Below are 22050 nucleotides of genomic sequence, written 5' to 3' on the forward strand. Positions count from 1 at the left end.
GGACATAAGTGGTTAGTCAGAACTTAAACTGTACACCGGCTTGTATGACTTGTGTACGTTCTTGTTGGTAAAGCTGTCTGTACACAAGAAGTGACCTTTGGTCGTAAGTGGATTAATAAGAGCTTGGTTTTGTAGCAAAGCTATAATCAGGTTAGAGATGTGATAAAATGTTGGGAAAACTGACGTTGCTGCTCTTTGTCTAACCCGATCTGACACCTTGTAAGCAGCACAGCCTTTTAATGGATGTATGACTGTGTCTGAAGTTCAAAGCTTGTTTTCTAGATTCCCCACTAGATTACCTGTACATTTAGTAATCGCACACCCAGTGTGGGGGCTTAGAAGCTATGATGGTTTCTAGGTGGTTCCCTCTCCCTGATGGGAGCTGTGCAGGTGCAGGCTCCACCAGTTACCGTGTTGTGCTTCCTTCTTCCATCCATTGCCCTGCAGGTATGTGGTCTGTGCCACTCTTGCACTAATGCTTCATTGGCTTTTATGGGGGTTATAAAATTCTGGTGGAGATGGACCTTGTTATTCTCATGGTGAGAGCTGCCCCTGTTTACATCTTAACTCTTAACAAACAGAAGTTTTCTTGTAGGACAATTTCTTACAACTTTGGGTAGAGGAAATACTTAAGAACTGGTCAGATTGCAAGAGCAGGAGTTCCTGTGTATTGGGAGCAGGAAGGAAAAAGGAAGAGGTTGAGCAGTGATGTTGGGTAAAGAAGTTGCTCTGCAAACTGAGTTTCATCCAACAAATTGTAGTGTCTCACTTCCCATCTCTGAAATTGGGATATCAGTATAACTGATAGGTACGAGGTCTTGTTTGGAGTGTCAGTGTTAGTAAGGCAAGCTGTACAAATGCAGAAGGAATATTTTAGCTACTCATTCTTAAAACTAAGTTATGACTTTGATAAACAGGTTAACGCAAACAAATGTTCTGTCTCTGCTCAACAGATGCCGTGTTGCTTCCGAAGAAGGGACGAATACCTTTCGGAATAGCCATGAACTGTTTATGGAGAGTCCTGGCAATTTTCTTATCATTTCTTCCAAGCACATTGTCTCTCCAGCCAGCCCAGGCCAAAGTGTTGCTGGTATCTTTTGATGGATTTCGATGGGATTACATCTGTAAAGCCTCAACTCCCAATTTTCATTATGCCATGGAGAATGGTGTTCATGTCAAACAGGTCACTAACGTGTTTATAACGAAAACGTATCCTAATCATTACACAATGGTGACTGGTCTCTATGCAGAAAGCCACGGTGTAGTTGCTAATGAGATGTATGATCCTATTCTGAATGAAACTTTCTCTTTGAGCAGAATGGCTGTCTATAACTCCAAGTTCTGGGAAGAAGCCACACCAATATGGATAACAAACCAGAGGGAAGGACATAAAACTGGCGCAGCCATGTGGCCTGGAACAGATGTGAAAATACATGGAGTCTTTCCTACGTATTATATGCCCTACAACTATTTTGTCTCCTTTGAAGATAGAGTTGCTAGGCTTATTGACTGGTTTACATCAGAAGAGCCCATAAACTTTGGTCTCCTGTACTGGGAACAGCCTGATGAGATGGGCCATATTCTGGGTCCAGAAAACCCACTTATGGGGCCTGTAATTAGTGATATTGACAAAAAGCTGGGATATCTTCTGTCCGAACTGAAGAAAGCAAAGCTATGGGATGTGGTAAATGTCATAATTACAAGCGATCATGGAATGTCAGAGTCTTCCTCAGAAAGGCTCATTGAGCTTGATCAGTATGTGAATAGAGAGCTCTATAAAATCTTTGAGAATTCTCCTGTGGTAGCTATTTTGCCAAAAGAAGGTAGGAGTTACAGCAGTAAAATTCTCTGAAGAAAATACTTGAATATGAAAACTTACAGACTTTGTTCCTTAACTAAAGTGGCAGCAGCAGCCACTGATGCCAGTAGGATGTCAGCCTTGAACAAGGAGTACTTGCAGGATCACTCCTTTGTTGTTTTTGCTAGCTCTGTCAAAAGCCTGGATTAAGCCTTTTTTGCTAGCTCTGTCAAAAGCCTTCATTTCTGAAATGAATTGTGAGCAATTTGTCTGTTGTTGACTAATATTGCCAAATATCCTTTAGTGCTTACAAAAAGTAAGATAATCTAAAAGCATTATGAAGGATGAATGGTGTTCTAGATAGATAACAACTGAATGTCACATGTCTTGCCATTCATCAAAATGATATGGCTAAAGTCATAATGGAAGAATTAGATTTCTAACTCAAACAGTAAACTGAAACCAGATGGGGACCTGTGATAAAAAGAAAGCCTGTGTTTGCTGTTTGATCAGCTGCCAGCTATTGTAGTTCAGTTTTTTCCCCATCACTTTTAATAGCCAGTTATGTTCATACCATTTTTATTGTCATAATAATGGGCAAGAACACTGTTGGAATCAAAACCTGAAGTCTGGTTGCAGTCACTGAAGTGTTGCTTAAGTGTCAGGTGTATGTTTAGGGTAGTGATGTAGGGATGCTGCTCTTTAGTTGGATGATCAAAAGCTATAACTGGTGCGAATGTGTTAACATGGAAAATAGCAGGTTTATGTATGGGCAGCAGGGCTAATTTGGAAGTTGAGTTTTAAGGTGACCTTCTGGAAAGGCATGCCTGTAACATTTGCATTACTAGTGGATAGCACTCTACTTAATGCCCCAGCAGAGAGGATATTTTGCAGACCTACGTGACCTTTAAATATGTAAACAAATGTCTCCTCTCATTTTTTAGTTTGAAGAATACTCCAGACTAAAAGGTTAGTACATCCAGACTGAGTCATTTGCTACCTGAGTGCAATCAGGTTCTTCTATCTGAGTGCTGTTTCTGTCAGTGGTGATAGAAGAGCTGAGTTGGGGAGTCCCATTCTAATGGAGACAAACAAGGTTGATCAGGATGTTCTCGTTACCAAATAAAGGAGTTGTAAAAGTAAACTTTAGTGCTGAAACATCCCTAATGCGGTAGATGAGAACTTAAAAGATGCATAACCTGATTCTCCTGCTAGATGCTGAAAAGAAATAGTATCTCTGCAGCAATTAGATGACAGAGTAGTAAAAAAGCCATTTCCAAAATAGCTTGGGTTTGATTTTGCTGAGAGGTTCAGGTATCTATTACACTACCAATAAACAAGAATTAGTTTTGAGGCTGTTTAAAAGTCCTTCCTTTTGTGTTACCAGCTGTAATTTTTATTATAAACCATTTAGGTATGAAATAACAAGTACCTAAGACTGATTCCTTGAGTTATTTGTCTTGCTTGTAAAACTTAGTGAGACATTGAGAAAAATGTTGAACGCTTCAACATGCAGCAGTTTCTGCTGCTTTTACTGTTTGGTGGCATATTTCTTCCCTGAGAGATGGATTAAAGCTGTTCTTTAACTGTGATGGTGTATTAGTGTGTGTGGAACTAAGCATATGTTCATGAACGTGGTACCTATAGCACAGCTGGTGATGCTGACCTCTTGCATATAACATCATACATTAATTCAAAGAGTTAATTTAGTGTAAAAATCATAGTTTGCTGTATTTGGGGCTTCTCCTCTCTGTTATCCCACATAGAAAAGTGGCATAACAAAATTAGTTTTGTTACTAATTTAATACTAGAAATGCTAGATTGGAGTCCTTTTCCCTGTTGCTCTGTCTCTATCATATCTGGACTTCTGCTGTCTCATCTTGACCTTTATTGTCAAGACTGTTAAGTTTCTTTCTTTTATGGTTAAGGTTCTTTTATGCCAGTTTGAGTTAAGTAACATTATACATTAATCCATTTCCAGTTTTCCTTCAGAATCTCCATACTGGATCCTAGGAACTGAGGAGGCAAATGGAGAAGTTTTCTTTGAAGTCATTGGTTACCTCCTCCCAAACTTTTTTCCCCTGAGATACATGCAAAACTCCATCCAGTAAATGGTATACTTCAGGAAGCATCAGACAGGTCAAATTAAGCACTTGATCTGGTGGTCATCAAGGCAGTTGTTTCTTGGGATAGACACTCAGGGAAGAGCTCACTTGGAGGAACACCTGCTGCAGGATGTGGCTGTGAAGGCAGAACTAGACAGAAATAAGTTGTCAAAATGACAGGATGTACTTAAAATTCCCCTTATCTGCTAAAAATGGCAGTGTTGGCCACAAGGGAAATGTAAAAGTCTTCCAGTTGTGCTTCAGACCTTGTAGGGCTGAAACTGGCCTTTGGAGACTAGCTGTGAACTCTGCTGTCTGACTGACTTGCACATGTGTGTAGTAGCACAAAGTACTTAAATAAGTCATGGAGCTGAGTTACTTGGTGCCTAACAGAAGTCTGTTATATACGCTGCATAGCCCTTAACAGGAATCTTGGCCAACATGGAGGTGGAATTGAAGAAACTTGCTCAGATGTAGGTTGTTGAACTTGCTTTTGTATTACTATCTTGATGTCCTGGTTCCTCCCTCCTGCTCGCTGGTGGTGTTCAGCTTGTCCAACTGCTTTCTGGCTGTTCAGTGTCTTTTACTGGAAAGAAAAGCTCAGAAACTGGAAATAAGGAAATAAAGAATTGGCAGTGGAAAATTCTTATTTATTTGTTAGTGTTAGTACAGCTCTTGAGGATTTACACTCCCTATGCAGCAGATGACTAGGGAAAGGAAAAGAGTAGGGCTAAGAATACAAGCGAATGTGTAGCGATGTTAGCTGCTGTTGAGTACACAGTTCAGGCCAGAAGTGCCGTTTCACCTGTCAGTCCAGCCTGTCCCTTTGTTTGTCCCCTGTTCCCTGCTTAGGCCTCTGAAATCTTTGTACAGCTCCTAATGCACTAGTGGTGTCTGAACTGTGACCTGAGGGCTTCTGTTAAAAGATTAATACAAGCTAGTTGTGCTTATCCCTAAGCAATTAATTGCTAATACTGTGATACGTGGTGCAGAGCAAAAAAACTACCTGCTCTTTCTAAATCAGCTAAACGTGTCATCAGAATGGTAGAAGATCAAAACTGGGAATCAAATGGGGTCAGATATGTAGCTGTTTATTGGAGCGTCTTGTAGAAGAAAAATAGTTGGGCTCACTCAGAAGTAAGTTTTCAGAGATGCCAGGAAACAAAGTGGTGCTCTCTGTGGCCTTCTAAAGGAAAGCAGTTAACAATTAAACTGATTTAAAAAAGTGTCATTTGTTGTCATAGCCAACTGAGGGGAAGCAGAATATGGCCTTAACATGTGCGTTACCTCATGAACAGGTTTAGGAGCTATCTTCTCGCTTTCAAGCTTTGCATGGAGCTAGGAGGATCTGGTTTCTTTTCCGTGAGTGTTAATGGAATGCTTCTGACTCATTCCTGTCAGAAGCTTATGTTCTGGTAACTATGAAACCAGGGATTTTTTTTTTTTTTTTTAAATTAGCACTTACTGCTTGGGAATAGGCTGTGAAGGGCAGTGCCAGGTGTGAGCTCACTGTGAATGATGCTCTGGATTTCTCACAGTAACTTCTGTGCACGTTCTAATCCACTCTTGCCTCTTACAGATATAATTAACTTTTGGGGAAGTGCATTTTGCCCTCTTATTCCAATTGTATTTAATCTGCTGATGAGTTCAGTAAGCATACCGCTATGTTTAAGTTTTGTCTTTTGTTTCTTTGAAGGCAAACTGGATGAAGTATATGAAGCTTTGGCCAATGCTCATCCCAACATGACTGTATATAAAAAGGAGCAGATTCCAGATAGATTACATTACAAACACAACAGGAGAATTCAGCCAATCTTAGCAGTGGCTGATAAAGGATGGGAAATTGTGTATAATAAGTTTGATGTTATTCAATGTAAGTATTCTGTCTTTACAGTGTTTTGGTTATTTTAAGACTGGGATGGAAAGCTCTGTAGTTAAGTGTGTGGAATTTAATTTTTTTCCCATGGGATGAAGGAGGAGGAACTGGACTTACCATTTCAAAAAGTAAAACTCACTGAGATATGATCATTCACGTGTTGTAGTGGCCTCACACTTGAGGTCTTATTGTAAGATCTAGCAAACTGACAAGCACTTTCTGAGAGATTAAAAAGAAACTAAAAGTTGTAAGTGAGCTTGCCAAGTAGAGGATGAATTGCTTTGTTTTATCAGGTACTATTTATTTGCTGGAGAGGCGTTGCATTGGAAATACAAGAATGCTTTCTGAAAGTCCTCATTTTCTGTGGATGTATTTGCTTACAGTAACCTTATTCTATTGCTAGAAAGAGTCCTCAAATGCTGTGTTTTACTGTACAGCAGTGATTGTCATTTACCTTGTAGGCTAAGATGCATTCTAGGTGACCTGGAGGAAAAAATCCCCACATTTCAGTTCCTCTCCTTGGGGTTTCACTTTTATTATAGGTAGAATGGAGACAGTAAACTGTAGCTTTTGGTTAGGTATGAGGAAAAATAAAGGTGTCATATTGTCAATTCTTAACTTTCTTAACTAGAAACCTTTTAAATTTGCTGCTGGTTATGTAGCTGAAGGGTATTTCCTGTAAGACAAATACTTCAGTTATTGATAGATGATGAGAGCAGCTTTTTGTGCTTACAGGTGTATTTACATGTGCAGGGTTTTCAGTGCCCTGCAAGGCACTGGAGACCCACTAGTGAGACTTGTAAACTTTTCCCTTGTTGATGAGCAGATCATGCACAAAAGTGGACAAAGCATCCAAGCAGCCACAGCTTAAGTTCTGTCAGCTACTAGCAGTTGGTCTGTCTTTACATGGATTTCCCCTTCCTCCCTCTCTCCCCCCAAGAGATCTGGTAGAGTTGCAAAGTTGGAGTTTTTTCTTAGGCAAAATCAATGAAGCTTGGGTGTAGCCCAACATGCCATTGGCAGCGCTGTTACTGCCCTGTGAGCCTGCCTTTTTTTAATTTTTCTTTCTTTCTTAAAAATAGTGTTCTCCATTCTTTTTCCTAAGGCATTTTCTCTTTGTAGTTCTGAGACTTGGTATTTGCTGGGAGACATTTATGCTGTTTATCAAAATGATTCCTCAAAACTTGTGGAAGACTAAATGATGTCTGTCGCTTTTCTGTGTTCTGTTAGTTTTAGCAAAAAGTTTAATGCTTGTTTTGCAGCTTCAGAATATTGACCTTTATCTGTCTTTCATTTCCAGCTGGTAATCATGGATATGACAACATGTTACCAGAAATGCATCCCATTTTTTTGGCATTTGGGCCTGCTTTCAGAAAGAATGCCACTAAAGAAGTAATGAATTCTACAGACCTGTATCCTTTATTGTGCCATCTGCTTGGTATTAACCCGCTGCCACACAATGGCTCATTCAACGCTGTGAAAGACATACTTGCTGAAGAAGTTCCCTTTGGAGCAGACACCTATGCTACTGTTCTAGGAGTCTTTCTAGGCAGCTTTCTTGTTATGGTTTTTATTGCAATTTTTGTTAAGCATTTTATCTTCATCCAAGCAAACACCATGCAAATGAAACATACTGAAGCTGCCCAACCACTGTTGCAAGATTAGTAACACATGGTACTATTTCCTGTTTGATGCTTAATGTAAGCTTACACAAAAGAAAAAAGTCACAAAAATGGATAGAGGTGGGTCAGCATAAATGCGTGGAATAAAAGGAAATGGGTGCTGATCCATTGGTCCAGTGGAGTGCATACATACCAGGTGTGCAGAGAAAGAGCCTGTTTCTGTTTCAGCCTACAGCCACTTAATCTTTCAGGGGTTGAAAATACTCTTAGGGACACTGTATGTATGTAGACATGTAGATCTTGAATACCCAATTCTGACCTACTTTAGGGAAATAACATCAGCTGAGGTGCACTTCACAGACTATTATGTGGTGATTTAATCCCCCTCCACCCCCCCTTTTTATTTTCCTTTGAGAAGTTCTTTTTCGTTTCTTGGATTCTAACAAGTAACTGAATGGGACTAGACTTCTTTGGGGTGTTTATTCCATGACCAAGGAAGCTTTTGCATGGATCACCATTGCAGCTAGCTTGGCAGAATAAATCCTGCAGAAAAACAACATTATTATTAAGCTAGGTCATGCACTGCTAAATGTCTTAAGTTTAGAGTTAGGCGTGTTTCTTTAAACTACTGTGTTAACTATAGCCCCAGAATAAGAACCTAGGCGGTATTGCCTTCAGCAGTCAGCATTAAACTGCTTGGTTTTTTGTTTTGTTTTGGGGTTTCTTCAGGTAAATATAGGTCTTTTTTAGGTATGCTTTGAGGTAAATGTCTTTCTGTTGTTCCTTGTACACTGGACTAAGTTTTCTAGGATTTCCATGCAGTCGGCAGTTTAAAGACATATACAAACACAACACCTTTATATCCAAATGGACTCTTCCATATTTCTGTGATGAGAGGGTTCCTTCAGAATAAGGCATATGAATCAGGAAAGGAACATACATGTGCAAGCTGTCTTCAAAGTGCTGTCAAGCTTGTCACTGGGTGACAGCATCTGGAGACTCTCCTCTGGTGTGGGTTTTGCTTGCTGTCTTGTGTTTTATCTGACTGGACCTTAGAGTTTGATGAATATGATTAGACACACAATTTAAGGAATATCCATATCTTAAATGTGAAAAAGCACACTTTTAATATGAAAAAAAGGCGTAAGACTGGGGTTTGTTCTTCCAGATGAAAGTCTCTGTCAAGGAAAATTACTTATTATGGGTTATCAAAACTACATGTTGCTCTGATAATTTTGCATGGAGCAATATATCTTTTGCTGTTGTAGCTGTGGGGTTTTTGGTGAGCTTATTTAAATGGGAGGCGAGAAGCTGCTGACTAAGGTTTGCATGAAACCTTAGGGGTTTGAAGTGAGAAAAGTTGTCTAGTTGTCTGACTTATTTAGAAGCTGGTGGTTGTTTTTCCCCTCCCTATATGAGTTGACTATTTCTCTGCACTTTGCTTCTGACTACAATGCCTGAAGGAGAAAGAAACTCTTTCAAAATTCACACCAACTGTGAGTCTGGTATTTCAAGTGTAATTTATTGCTTTATCCACAGCACCCAGAGAAGGGCAAAGGTGGGAACATCTTGGCCTCAGATGTGATCTGTCAAACTACTGGTGTGACTAACAGTGTAAGGCTGCAGGTGCAGGGTTGCTGGCAGTCCTAGCAAGGAGCAACAAGCTGACTAACTGAAGTACAAAACTCATTTTGCTGAACTTAATTCCAGACCTACTGAATGTCACCTTGGTGAGTTCAAACGCAAGTATACGCCTCACTGCCTCAGGGATGACTCTGCAGTGCCATGTCCCGAACTGCCTGGTGCTCAGTGTGTCTGAAGTAACAACCTGTTGGATTCTTTTGTGATGACAGGGACACTTGCTTGGCATTAAGTGGTTTTGCAGACGGATGTGGAAGGTTTCCACAGACCACAGTGCAGTGGATGCTTGAGAGGGAAGGCAGTGAAATACTCCACTTTAAGGTGTATGCTGAAAGTCTACCTGTAATAATAGCTGTAGGAAGACAGGAAACTAGCAGATCTGTGGAAGACAGCCCCTTGATTTAGGGATATGTGTGAAGCCTAATGAGAATCTGATTCATCGCTGCAGTCCTGCTCTTCCTGTTCTGTGTACTGCTGCCTTCTTTACATACATTGCCGTTTTCTTAAGAAAACACTGAAGGAAAACACCTGAGTTAGGTGTATCTGGCACTGTAAAATTCTTAGTGGAGCTGACCATTAGCTATGTCTTAAGTCACAATTTAGAGGTTCAGGTTTTCTACTCGGGCTTCCCCAGACACTCTAGAAACTGCTGTGAACATTACTGTTGCCTCCATCTGTCAGCCTGAGAAGCCCCTGCAGCATTCAGCTTTAGCTGGCATCAGCAAAGTAAACTTATCACTTCCCTAGCTACCTTCCAAAAAGTGGGTGGCAGACAGCAGCTTGATGCACTAAGTCCAACTTTTCTTTGTTATTTGTAACTTAAAAGCAAGCTTTAGCATAAATGTTGTGTTTGAAGAAAGATCTACAGGCTTTGTCAAGGGAGTAACTGAAAACTGGAGAAGCTATAAACATACCCTGTAGCTACTTCAGCTACACGCTTTCTCACTTTGAAACATTATGCTTTAATATTGTTATTGCAGTAATTTCACAGAGGTAAAAATGACTGGATTGTAGTCTGTGAGGTGATCATTAAACTCCAGCTTCTTTAACCGTGACCAGAGTAGTTCTATCATGGGCCAAGTGACCCTGGCTTTTAAGGGGGAGGCAAGAGTTGGTCAGTGTTGTTCAGTCATCTTGGGACTCACCTGCACAAACATAAAACAATGGAAGAGTATGTTTCCCCTAACAAAGGGTTTGGGAATAATAATACCTATAATAATTGGGAACACAAGCATGAGAATTCTTCTGGATGCCACTGGTCTGTATTGCACTGTAAGGCCCTTCCTTGAGGGGGGTAAATTGAAACTATGTAGGAAACAGAAGGGAATCTTTCAGCATGCAGGTATTTTAGGTGTAGGTTTAAACATGTTTCCCTTATTGCTGAGGTGTATTTGCAGGAACCTCTGGGCAAATATGCTAACTAGTCAGTGTTAAACACTGTTTTAAGGTGTTGGGTGTATGCTTAATGAAATTGAAAGCACATGTGATGCCCCTGGAGAAAAATAGCAACTTTTTCTCTGATGGGAGATTTTTTTCAGGCTACCTTTTGGCGGGGGAGGATCTGGGATTTGGTTTCTGTGTATATGGCACTTTTTTGATGTACAAACAAGTTTATTGGAAATGGGTTTCAGTATCCTGCATGCTACTTGTAACTTAAGCTTGGAAACAGAAGCTTGCATTATTTTGTCTTTCGTTACTGACCTGTGAAGCATACTTTGAGATGTCAAATGTTTTGTTTCTTTCTGTTTGGAAACGTTGAAGTTGAAATATGTCTTTGCTATAGAGCTATCAAGCATTGGGTGCTTGCTCCATTTAAAAGGACTTCTGGAAAAGACTTGAATTGTGGGGGGATGGCTGGGGGAGAATGGCCTTAACTCATATGTATCCCAAATATTTCATGTACTCTGCAAAGTGTATCTGTAATTGAAAATAACTGGAAGTGTAATGGAACTTAAGAACATTTGGGTCAAAGTTCTTAAAAGACCTCTTGTTTCCCACCTTGCTATTGTTACCAGGAATGGTAATAATTTTTTATCAAAACAAGCTGTGCAGGTTTCCTTGGTAAAGAAAGAGCTGCAGTAATGTTATTTGCAAGAAATGCAGGCTCAAACAAAAAGGGGCACAAAAATGCCAACCAAGGGTTGTGCAGAGTGACTTTTCAGAGGTGTGGAACAACGCAATCCTGAACTGTGTGCTGGGAGAATGACAAACAGGCAGTTGCTGAGTCCTGCTGCTTTGTAAAATGCAGATGCCACAGGCTTCCTGCCACGTCATCTTTCCTGCTTAAATAATGGCCACAAATGTGGGCTTGACCATACCTGTGCTGCTCTACACATCTTTCCAGAAAGGGCATGTTTGCACTACAGTAAAGGTAATGTATGTTTATTACATGTGAGGCTACAACAATTGTTGCAAGCACATGAAAGCACCACATTCTAATGGGCCTTGCTGTAATGAAGTCCTGATCTGAATCCTATTAACTTAACAAATCTTACTGTTTTCTTCAATAAAAGGTGGTACCAGGCATATTAAAGCAAACCTTTGTGGTCTCATCATTGGAGGTATGTAATGCTGTTGGTTTGTATTCGTAGACACTACATTCTTTTTGAATTACAGCAAGTTAAACTTCCTCTGTAGCAAATGGTTTGGACCTGTAGTTGCTTGAATCAGATCAGTTGTGGAACCGTTTCCTTAGTGCAAAAGGACAAAAACATATAAACCCCAAGGGGTGGATGTTATAAAGGCTTCTCTATGCAGTGTTGAGAGTTCCTTTATCAAGCTAGTCAACATAATGGAACATCTGTCTTCATTGCTGGGAAGTAGTGTTAGAAACTGCCCATTCCCTTCTAAACCTTTATGCTAGTTTTAGAACTTCCCCTAAACTAATATGCCCTGTATGAACACTGCAGAGTTGTGTATGTTTCACAAGTCATTAAATGTTGCCACAAACCATTGTAGGGTATGCATGTCCTCTGTCACAGCTTTGAGGAAGGGGGAAGTCATGGCTTCTTATGTTTGTGTTTTAGACAAACTATTTAAAAGGAAATCAGGTGCTGACTTTCACAAGCAGTAATTCACACACTATAACTGGACAGTGGAAATACTGAACCATGTTTTAGGCATTAACTTCTAAAAACAATCTTCTTTAAATATTTCAACTTTATGTCTAAGGACAAAGAGGTTTCTTCTAGGTCCTTTATTTGTACATTATCTGTAGGAAATCCTGGCTGTACAAGAGCTACTTTGAAGCCTGTCCTGCCAGCACCAGTTATGCCAGGAAGAAGACTTGGCACTCTAATTGGAATTGGCGATAACTAGCAATGCAACCAGAATATAGTTTATCCTATTTCTTAATACTTCAGCTTTCTCTTTAAACCCTTCTCCACAATAACACTGTTTAGTCCCAACACTAAAGGGAGGAGGAGTAGAGGGTAAGAAGCATTTCTGTTAGATAACTACCACTTGCTGCCTGGTTTCATAGGAGCTCTTCTTTGTCAGAATGGGCTACCTACAGCTAGGAAGAGAAATACAGTTCTAGATTTTTTCATCTCTGACAATATGCATATTCAGATTAGAGTCCTACCACTGTACTTTGTCAACATTTACATTTCTGGTAACTAAAATCCTGGTGGCAACTGTGACACCTGGCCCATGACAGTGATGCACAGTGGAACTGAAAGCACATCAGTCGCACTGCATGACAGCTATTCAGGGAAGGAGGAAGAATAGAGAAGAGCATATACTGTGCTAATTTTAGCATCTAAAAATAACCCTTCTGACAGGTAGAGAACAGTTTAGTCCTTTTACTGAGTCTGCCAGAAAGATACAGGTAACTCAGTTGAGTCAAGCCTTTCTATGTACAGATGATGAAAGGCTGAGGATGTGTTCTTAAGCAAAATAACAAGAAGCTAACAACTTTCTCCAAGGAACTCAAGCATCCTCCTTTTTACAGCATCTCTAAGCCTGAGATGCTATAAAGCATTCATTTATAGTTACTCCTTAACCTAACCTCTTATTGTATGTAATTAATTACTTTAAATCTTCCAGCAGGATGAGAAAGTGACTTCTCTATTCAGTCCTCTTACTGCTCTATTATAACAGTCTAAGGCCCACTACACTGTCAGTAACAGTACTGATTTCTGAAGGGGCCTGAACTTCTCTTAAGCTCAGATGAATTCAGAGTAAAGCATTAGTCAGCAAGTAGGAGCTACCAGTTTAAGAGGGAGGAAAAAGAAAACAGACCAGGTTAGCTTGTGCATTGTGTTTTTAATCAGTACAACAGAATCCTCAGGGAGGAAGATACTAATTTGTCAGACTTCCAGAAATAATTTAAAAAACCCCAAATACATCCGAGTTTTGAAGTGGGCAGTTAAAAGTAACCCTTCCCTCCAAAGTCAGGGAAAAGGTAGGCTGTAGCCAACACCAAACTGCATTGAACCTGAGCCTGCAAACAAGAAATCATGCTGCATGCTACCAGGTACCCAAGTGCTGTCACTTCAAATTAATCAGTTTTTCAACTGTCAAACTTATAAGAAAAGCACTTGGTAACTATAGTTCTCTTTTGGGGACAGCATTAACAATTTAATCCATCTTCTTTGCTCACTGAAAGATAAGGTAGCACTAAGGCTTTCTAAATCAATTTCTCTTACAGCAAATTATTAGACTTGCCCATTAACAAGGAATCAAGAGTTCAAATAAAGAGAACACTAGCCCTGGTCTGCACTAGAACTTTGCATCTATACAATTCAGACACTACAGCTAACAGATCTTAACTCAAAAACTAAACTAACTTTTCCCTTTAAATTTCCAAGGTTTAAAGAAAGAGTTTAGAATCCTTGCTTGATGATTGCATATCAAACTTCCAGTTGTTGCTTTTTAGCACATGACAGCCTTCAAAAGATTATTACCAGCTGGGGCAGAACCACCTCTATTACAAAAAATACCTTTAGCAGAGTTTATACCTGAAAAACTTCCCACAGCATTTAGAAGCAGCAATTTTCCCCTACAGCCCCAAAACTGGGTTATTGAGGGATTCTCAGTTTAAACTGAGATCTCTGAGATAAGCAAAGTGGTACCATCCTAACTGGAGCTGTGCAGGAACTAAATCATCCACAGGCACACATCTGGAAATGTCAAGAGCCATCTGCGCAGTGTTACAACTGCTGAACCACAAACTTTATTGCTCAAAGTAGAAGTGATATGCACCAATTCTTCTCCTGCTGACTTCCGTTTGCCTTCTCACCAGCTTCTTGTCATATTGCTGGCTGAGTGTGGAGACAGAAGTATTGGGATCTTCTCTACGCCTTCTATGCCCAAATTCAAAAACAAATCAGAACATACTGTCCAAACAGAAGTAACTTTTAACCCTCATAAAAAACATCTTTCCAAAACATGTACACGAACACTAAAAGTCAACATTAAATTTAATACAAAACCCTCATTAATTATCAAAATATTATCCCACATTTACAAGTGTTAAAAAATCCACTTAGTCTATATCCTGGCTAGTTCACACTCTGGGATTTCATTTTGAAAGTGGTCAAAGGCTTTGAAAAACTAAGCATCCTTATTTTGTTAAGCATCTCTTCAAGCAGAATGCCACCTGCTCATTGTTTTGTTGGCTCATGTTTTACCGGACTACTAGTCAGGCAGCACACACAAACAAGTTAGCAAGATCTGGCTGTACAGTATTTTATACATATACCATTAAAGTGCGAAGAATGCCATCCAGTGCAAGTGCAAACTCTCTTCCTGAAATCCCTATTTAGCAAGCAAGACAAGGCTCCCTAACGCTATCCAATTAAAGGGTCATCATCATCATATTGTAACTGAAGTCTGGAAAATGGCCTTGCAGGAGCTACTCTATTCTTGGAGATGATAATAATGCAGGTGAAGGTAGTCAGTACCATCAAAGCCCCAATGACTATCCCAATAGCTTCTGGAAGGTTTATGCACCACTGGTCAGCAAGCAAGCACTTGGTGTTACTGAAAGTGCCGTTGTGGGGCAGCGGTGTCAGGCCCAGGATGTGGCACATCATTGGGTAAATATCAACGTTGTTTATTGTGCTCTGCTTGTAACCCCGATGAAAAGCAGGCCCGTGAGCAGCCAGGAATGGATGCATGCTTGGGAGAGCATTGTCATAGCCATGGTCACCTACTGGAGAAAGGCAAAGTTTATAGAGTTAAAATCACAATTTCTGTTTGCATATTGAGTATTCCCCTCCCCTTCCCTCCACCCCCCAAAGGCACATGTTGTAACCAAAGACTAATGCAGACCATAAAAGCAGTTCTTGGATCAAACACAGAAGGACCCCAGAGTTCCTTCCCTCCTCCCCAGTCCCCAGAAGTCTTTTCCCATAGTGGTCTTGCACCATGGTTCCCCATCCATTATCTTTTTTCAGCCATCAACACTTCCAGTTTTCCCCTTCCCACTTCTCATGTCAAAGTTGAAAAGGAAGTGGCCACTCTGCAAGTCAGTAACTGGAATGTAGATTTGTGCTTCTCAGGTTTGAGACAGGTATCACCCCCTTGCAAAGCAGACATTTTAATTATTTCTTAAAAGCCAAGCACTTTTCCTTAAGCAGTGTTCAGTTCCAGCATGTGAAGTACCCTCAAATCATGCTTATCATCAGATTACGTACTTCAGGTGAAGGGACACCCAAGCAGTCAAAACCAAAACACAGTCAAAGGACGACAGTGTTGGTGACAGGCATACAACAGAACGTTTGTGGCTATAAGGCCACCAGTAATTGGATATTTGGTAGGTTTTTAAGAAATACTCAGATTTTTGATGGAATATAAAGAGCTAAAACCCAGCTATAATTAAATTTTCTAATAATATGCCTGAAAATTTGCCCAAGATGCTAAAAATTTCTCAAAGCAAACACAGCACAGTATTTGAGCAGCTGCATTTAAGTTTTGAGTTCATTTCTCACTAACAGTTAATGAGTCTCTGAGAACTGTCTCCTTGGCTCCTTCACTGAAGTTTCTTATGTGAAATGTCAAGATTCCTATTGATTAGGTCACACTCCCCACTTCAGTGTACTTCAATAATCCTTTTTACTGTTTTCCACCATTACATTTGTTACCACAAAGCTACTATTGCACCACATCTTGCTTGTTTTAATGCAGTCCTGTCTTTCCAGATTACACTTTTTTTCCTTCTACTGCTCTCTTGTTTTGAACAGAGCTGTTCCAAGTTCCCACTCCAACAAAGACTCCTATCTTCCACCCCTGAAGTGGGAGGGCTGGTGTGTGCTGACACAGGAACACTGTAGGAATTGGTACACTAGCCACTTCTTATGCTGCCACTCCGTCTGTGATGACAAGTACAATAAATGCTTAAAATAACCTTTTAGGCTAAAAGCGCCCCTGCCTGCTTCTGGGAAGCGTTGGCTAGCAGAATTGTTTTGAAAAGTGATTTCACTTCAACTGATACAATGCTGTTACTTATAAACATAGACTTATTAACTATTTTTAGGTACATGGAAATGAATCTAACCATAAACAAGAAAGAGACCTCTATTAGAGAACATGTGTGCCAAGTATTGCTAATTTGAAGATGATTGTACCAAATCTGTGATGAAATTAAAATAGAAACATATCATACTTTGAAAACAGTACTTTTGTACAAATAAACATAAATTCACAGAATGGTTTGGGTTGGAAGGGGCTTTAAACCACATCCAGTTCCAACCCCCGGCCATGGGCAGGGACACCTTCCATTAGATCAGGTTGCTCAAAGCCCTGTCCAACCTGGCCTTGAACACTGCCAGAGATGGGGCAGCCACAGCTTCTCTGGGCAACCTGTGCCAGCTCCTCACCACCCCCATAGTAAGGAATCTTTTCCTAATATCTAATCTAAATCTCCCCTCTGTCAGTTTAAAGCCTGTGGCTTTCATGTAACTGTTGCATTTTTTCAGTAAGTTATAGACATTTCTCTTGTCTGCCAAAACCCAACCCTGCATGTGAAACACCTGGAAATATATATACATACATAATCACACCTACACGTATGTACATATGCAATTTGACATTCATAACATGTAGCAGGAAAAACATGCACAGCTTAGCAGTGCACTCTATGAAGTAACATCTCATTTGTTTTTTCTCTTTAAAACATGCTATTTGATACCCCTAACAGGAAGACCTCTGGCTTCTTTGACCATTATTGTTGTGTTCCTATTATTTTTAATATTTCACCCCATTTATTTTTATTTTCTATTATATGTGCTGTAGCATTAAGTATTGTGTCTGGCATGCTTCAATCTGCGCTCTTATATATATATATTTTATAAACAAAAATGAGCTAAACCACCTCTAGTAGAAGCTTGAGGCTGACTTGCATAAGATAACTCTTAGGTTGAACATATTTTAGCCAAAGAAATATCCCCCATCTCTTCCATATCCATTAAAACACTCCAGACTCAGGCTGATAATGTTCTAGAAAATGCTGAGATGTTCCTAAAGAAGCACAGTGCTAGCACTCCACTCATTAAACTGGGACCAGCCTGCACATGGCTGGAATAAACCCAAGACAGTTTATCAACATTAGCCACCAAGAGCACAAATGAGGGACATGCACTTACATTTTGACAGTGACTCGTTCTGCACAATGGTCCAGCCTTCGTCTGCAACCAGGATTATGGGTTGGATTCTGTTATTATGACGATAATGAAATCTGTCTGGAATTTCTTCTTTGAGATACACTTTCATGTGACTGTTGCATGTTTTCAGTAAGTTATACACATCTTCCTTGTCTGCCAAGAAAAAAAGTGCATGTGAAACAGCCAGAAATGATGTCCTGGTACTGCGATTACCTGTCATTAAACCTGAGATTTTTTATTTTTTATTTTTTTCAAAACAATTACTCTTTAAAAGGCACATAGAAAAGTTATTTGTTCAGGTCCCCAGTGAAACACTACATGTTTCAAGGTGAATTTGACTATTTGCTCTTATTTTCAATAAGGCACCTCACAGCTGTGGTTTTGAAACTACAGTTGAATTAACCCACCTGAATGTGCAAAGCAGGAGGGCAAAATTCAGGCAGAGAAATCAAGAGGAGGCAATCACACACCAAGGCAGTAGATTTTGTTACTATATATATCACTTTGTTCATTAGAATTGCTTCAATTTGGCCACAGATATGGAAACTGAGACCAGCACTGTCATGACATGCCTGTTAGTAATTACTCCAAGGTACAAAAATTCTTAATAAACACAAGGGTTTATTTCACGCTCACTGTGAATTATAACCATATAGACTAAGCAAGCAACAAGACAGCAGGCATAGAATCACACCTTAAAAGAGGTTATCTATTTCCAACCCCCCTGCCATGGGCAGGGACACCTACCCCTAGACCAGGTTGCTCTAAGCTGCATCCAACCTGGCCTGGAACACTGCCAGGGATGGGGCAGCCACAGCTTCTCCGGGCACCCTGTGCCAGGGCCTCACCACCCTCCCAGGGAAGAATTTCTGCCTAAAATCTCATCTCAGCCTCCCCTCTGTCAGTTTAAAGCTATTTCCCCTTGTCCTGTCCCTACAGGCCTTTGTAAAAAGTCCCTCTCCAGATTTCTGGCAGGCCCCTTTAGGTACTGGGAGCTGCTCTAAGGTCTCCCCAGAGCCTTCTCTTCTCCAGGCTGAATAAGCTCAGCTCTCTCAGCCTGTCTTCATGAGCATCTTCATGGCCCTCCTCTGGGCTTGCTCTGACAGGTCCATATCCCTACTGTCTCGTGGGCCACGGGGCTGAATGCAGTACTCGCACTAAGAGCCTGTGTACTTTTTCAACAAGCTGTACTAGGACCATCTTTACCACCCATAACAATTTGACATTGATTACCAAAGCAAAGTACTTTCTAAATAAACATTCTTTAACTTACTCATTATGTCAAACTTGCCAAAGCACTGTAGTTCACCTTGCAGAGATGTGAACAATCTGCCATAGCATGTACTTTTTAGTAGCAAGATAAACAACATTTAATTCTCAGTGTATGACTTAAACAAGTAACAAAGAAACAAACCAAAACATACTCTGTCTTGGCAGCACTGCAGCAACTGGACTCTTGTCTATCAGAGTGTAGTTGTTGCGCCCAATGCACTTATCCAGGACAATCAGCTTCTTTGCTGAACAGGAGGCCATTCCATGGTCACTTGTTATTATGATATTAACAGTTTCCCACAAACCTAATGCCTTCAATTTATTGGTAAGGAAACCAATATGATTATCCACTTCTTCTAGTACCTTGCGCATGTTCTCAGTGTCATCTGGTCCATACTTGTGTCCACTTGCATCCGGTTCTTCCCAGTACAGTATAGCAAAACTGACAACTGGATTAGAGCTGTTCAGCCAGGCAACGATTTTCTCCACTCTCTCCTCAAATGTTACTGAAAAGTTATACTTCATGAAGAACTGAGGGGTTGTATCATTAATTTTTACGTCGGTACCAGGCCACATTGCAGCAGCACTTGCTCTATTTCCCTGCTGTTGATTTGTCACCCAAATTGGAACTGCCTCATTCCACCAGAAGGGATCCGAATCATTGAACTGTGAAAATTTCTTCTTGGCATCTGCATCATACATGTCATTGGCCACAATGCCATGGCTTTCTTCATATAAACCTGTCACTATGGTATAATGGTTTGGGAAAGTCTTGGTGATAAAAGAATTTGTAACTTGTTTTACAAGCACACCATCCTCGATGAACTCCTGAAGATGAGGAAGTTTATAGGTTTCCAAGTAATCAGCCCTGAAGCCATCAAAGGACACAAGGAGTAACCTGGATACTGGATCACTCACAGAGCAAGCACAACAGGCAACTATTCCAGAGAAAAGTAATGTTAACATCGAGTTCATTGTTGATACTTCAAAATATTTACAGCAGGTAATCAGATGCACCTGAAAAATTCAAGATAAGGCATGTAACACAAAGTAATTGTACTGGAACCAGTTTAACTACCTAGACATCATGTACATCTTGCTTGTAGGAGATAACTGCAAAATAACCTGTTTAAACAACCACAGAAGTCAACAGTGGATTTTCCTACTGACTTCAGAAGCTTCTCATATATTGTCATAGTTTTTCATACATTAAAACAACTGAGCAATGAGATTTTCTTTCGTTCTAGACTAAATGAAAAGAATTGAATTCTCTTTTTTAAGCAATCACTCCATCGTTCTGTGTGTCTTATTATGATTCTGCATTCAAAGACAATCAGTATTTTTCTTCATGTTCAAGCACAGACACCTGAACAATTCTGGCTCCACATTTAAGAATCCTCTGCAGCTCTAAATGCTCATTACACATCACTGTTCAGACCAGAATTTTGTTTTCTTCTGTAATTACAATTTTTCCTTTTCATCCCATCTTTTTCCACAGTTCCTACCTTTTTCCACAGTTTCCACCCTCTTGAGTTGCTGGAAGACTTTTGAGCCTTTCAACACTCCTATTTAATCATTGCTTACTCTGTACATAAAACTGCCAGGAGTAACTTCTGTTTTCCTTCTAAGCTGTTGCACATCTACCATAACAGCATTTAAACCTGTTCTCTATGTATCATATTTCTAAGTAAAACTAAAAAAAAAAAAAAAAAAATTAGCAACCTTCAGTATGAATCGTTTCTCACCAATGAATTCACTACTGTTATGAAACAAGGCATGATTTGTAAGCCTTTTTTTTATCCTTAAACTTATTATGTGACAGGAGTACTTTGTTCAGAATTATTCTATAAGACTTTAAGAAAGAGGAGGCGAATTCCAGGTTTCACAAAAACCTTTGCAAGATAGACAGTGTATTTACTTTTTGAAAGTAAAACCCACCCCAGCAAATTTCTCCTTTATCTTGCACAAACAAGGGTGATTCCAGGAGGAAGAGCAGGTATCTTCCTAACTAGAGTAATATCTTCTGGCCTATCTCAACCCTTTTCCCCAAACTCTTGGAAACTGTGAGTGCATTACTTCAAAAATGAAAGTAGAGGAATTCAAAGCATAGGAAATCCCCCCCAAACCAACAGTTAAAGTTTCTTTAGAAGATACAAATGTTTGAAGAACGGATAGTCCAAAATAGTTTTAAGGTATCTTCTAATACAGAGGGCTTGTGACACACAGCCCCTTTAGAGAGGCAAAAATGAAGAAATTACATAAGCAGTGGAGCAGAGAATTGCCTGCTTCATGTTATCAATTGCTTTAAAAAACAGAAGCAAGGCTTAAGCCTTACCCAGCACAGTAAGGCTTAAGACCATAGCATTAGCTTCGATGTGCTCCAAAGATGCTAAGCATTTCTGGCTTACACACTACATCAGCATTACTCCATCCCTGTTTGCATGGGATGCCACATCCCTCGCAGTGTTCAAGGCCAGGTTGGACAGGGCTTGAGCAACCTGGGCTAGTGGAAGGCGTCCCTGCCCGTGGCAGGAGGCTGGAACTAAATGAGCTTTAAGGTCCCTTCCAACGCAAACCATTCTATGGTTACAGCTATGCTGAACCTCCTAACCAGGCTTCCAAGTCCCCTGTTGCTCGGCTCGGTCAGGAACGCGCTACCTTGCGGACTGTCACCGCAGATCCACCCACTCTTCAGCGTTCCTGGAGCCAGAGCGCCTGCACCACGGGGCCGCTCAGCCAACGGGCCGGGCCCTTGGGTCTCCGGCCTCACCGCGCACACCGGCAACGGCTCCACGGAGCCCGACAATACTTCATTTCCCCTCACCCTAAATCCGGCGGGGTCGGAGGCGCAGCCACCAGAGCCCGGAGGGGTCCCTCGGCCCTGTCCCGTTCTGCGCTCAGGCAGCACCACTCACCACAGCCCCGCTGTCGGCCCCTTCCCTGCTGCCCGGCCGCCGCTGCTCCGCCCCGACCCCACTGTAAGGCCCCACTCCTGCTGGCAGCGCCGCCGGGACAGGCGCGGAGGTGAGCGGCCGCGGCGGGGAACCGGGACAGGAAGCGAGGCGAGCAAAGCGCCTGCGCACCCGTCACCCACCCCGCACAACCGCTTTAGGGGCGGCAGCACCGGCAC

The 22050-nt window shown here is 40.9% G+C and overlaps 2 protein-coding genes across 2 annotated transcripts; one reads left to right on the forward strand and one right to left on the reverse strand.

Moving 5' to 3' along the window:
- Nucleotides 1-910: 910 nt before the first annotated feature.
- ENPP5 (ectonucleotide pyrophosphatase/phosphodiesterase family member 5) lies at nt 911-7488 on the forward strand. The gene is made up of 3 exons (XM_061460994.1): nt 911-1823; nt 5600-5776; nt 7080-7488. The coding sequence occupies exons 1-3, from the start codon at nt 932-934 to the stop codon at nt 7442-7444; spliced, it is 1434 nt and encodes a 477-aa protein (XP_061316978.1). The 5' UTR covers nt 911-931; the 3' UTR covers nt 7445-7488.
- Nucleotides 7489-13293: 5805 nt separating this feature from the next.
- ENPP4 (ectonucleotide pyrophosphatase/phosphodiesterase 4) lies at nt 13294-21984 on the reverse strand. Its single transcript, XM_061460974.1, has 4 exons — nt 21836-21984; nt 19073-19937; nt 17631-17801; nt 13294-15199 (listed from the first exon to the last, which is right to left on the reverse strand). Exons 2-4 carry the CDS (start codon nt 19893-19895, stop codon nt 14835-14837), a joined length of 1359 nt encoding a protein of 452 aa, XP_061316958.1. The 5' UTR covers nt 19896-19937; nt 21836-21984; the 3' UTR covers nt 13294-14834.
- Nucleotides 21985-22050: the final 66 nt, after the last annotated feature.

This window comes from Pezoporus flaviventris, unplaced genomic scaffold (genome assembly GCF_033815535.1).
Source record: "Pezoporus flaviventris isolate CSIRO_AGI_PZ_B2104156 unplaced genomic scaffold, CSIRO_AGI_Pfla_v1 ptg000031l, whole genome shotgun sequence".
Lineage (NCBI taxonomy): Eukaryota > Metazoa > Chordata > Aves > Psittaciformes > Psittacidae > Pezoporus > Pezoporus flaviventris.

Bases quoted from the DNA above. Each gene is read 5' to 3' on its own strand.
- ENPP5 (XM_061460994.1), top strand. From the start codon at position 932: ATGTTCTGTCTCTGCTCAACAGATGCCGTGTTGCTTCCGAAGAAGGGA. The intron at 1,824-5,599 runs GTAGGAGTTACA...GTTTCTTTGAAG, and splicing joins AGCTATTTTGCCAAAAGAAG to GCAAACTGGATGAAGTATAT. The intron at 5,777-7,079 runs GTAAGTATTCTG...TTTCATTTCCAG, and splicing joins TAAGTTTGATGTTATTCAAT to CTGGTAATCATGGATATGAC.
- ENPP4 (XM_061460974.1), bottom strand. From the start codon at position 19,895: ATGAACTCGATGTTAACATTACTTTTCTCTGGAATAGTTGCCTGTTGT. The intron at 17,802-19,072 runs GTATGTTTTGGT...TTTTCTTGGCAG, and splicing joins TGCAGTGCTGCCAAGACAGA to ACAAGGAAGATGTGTATAAC. The intron at 15,200-17,630 runs GTAAGTGCATGT...GCCTTTCTCCAG, and splicing joins GAACGAGTCACTGTCAAAAT to TAGGTGACCATGGCTATGAC.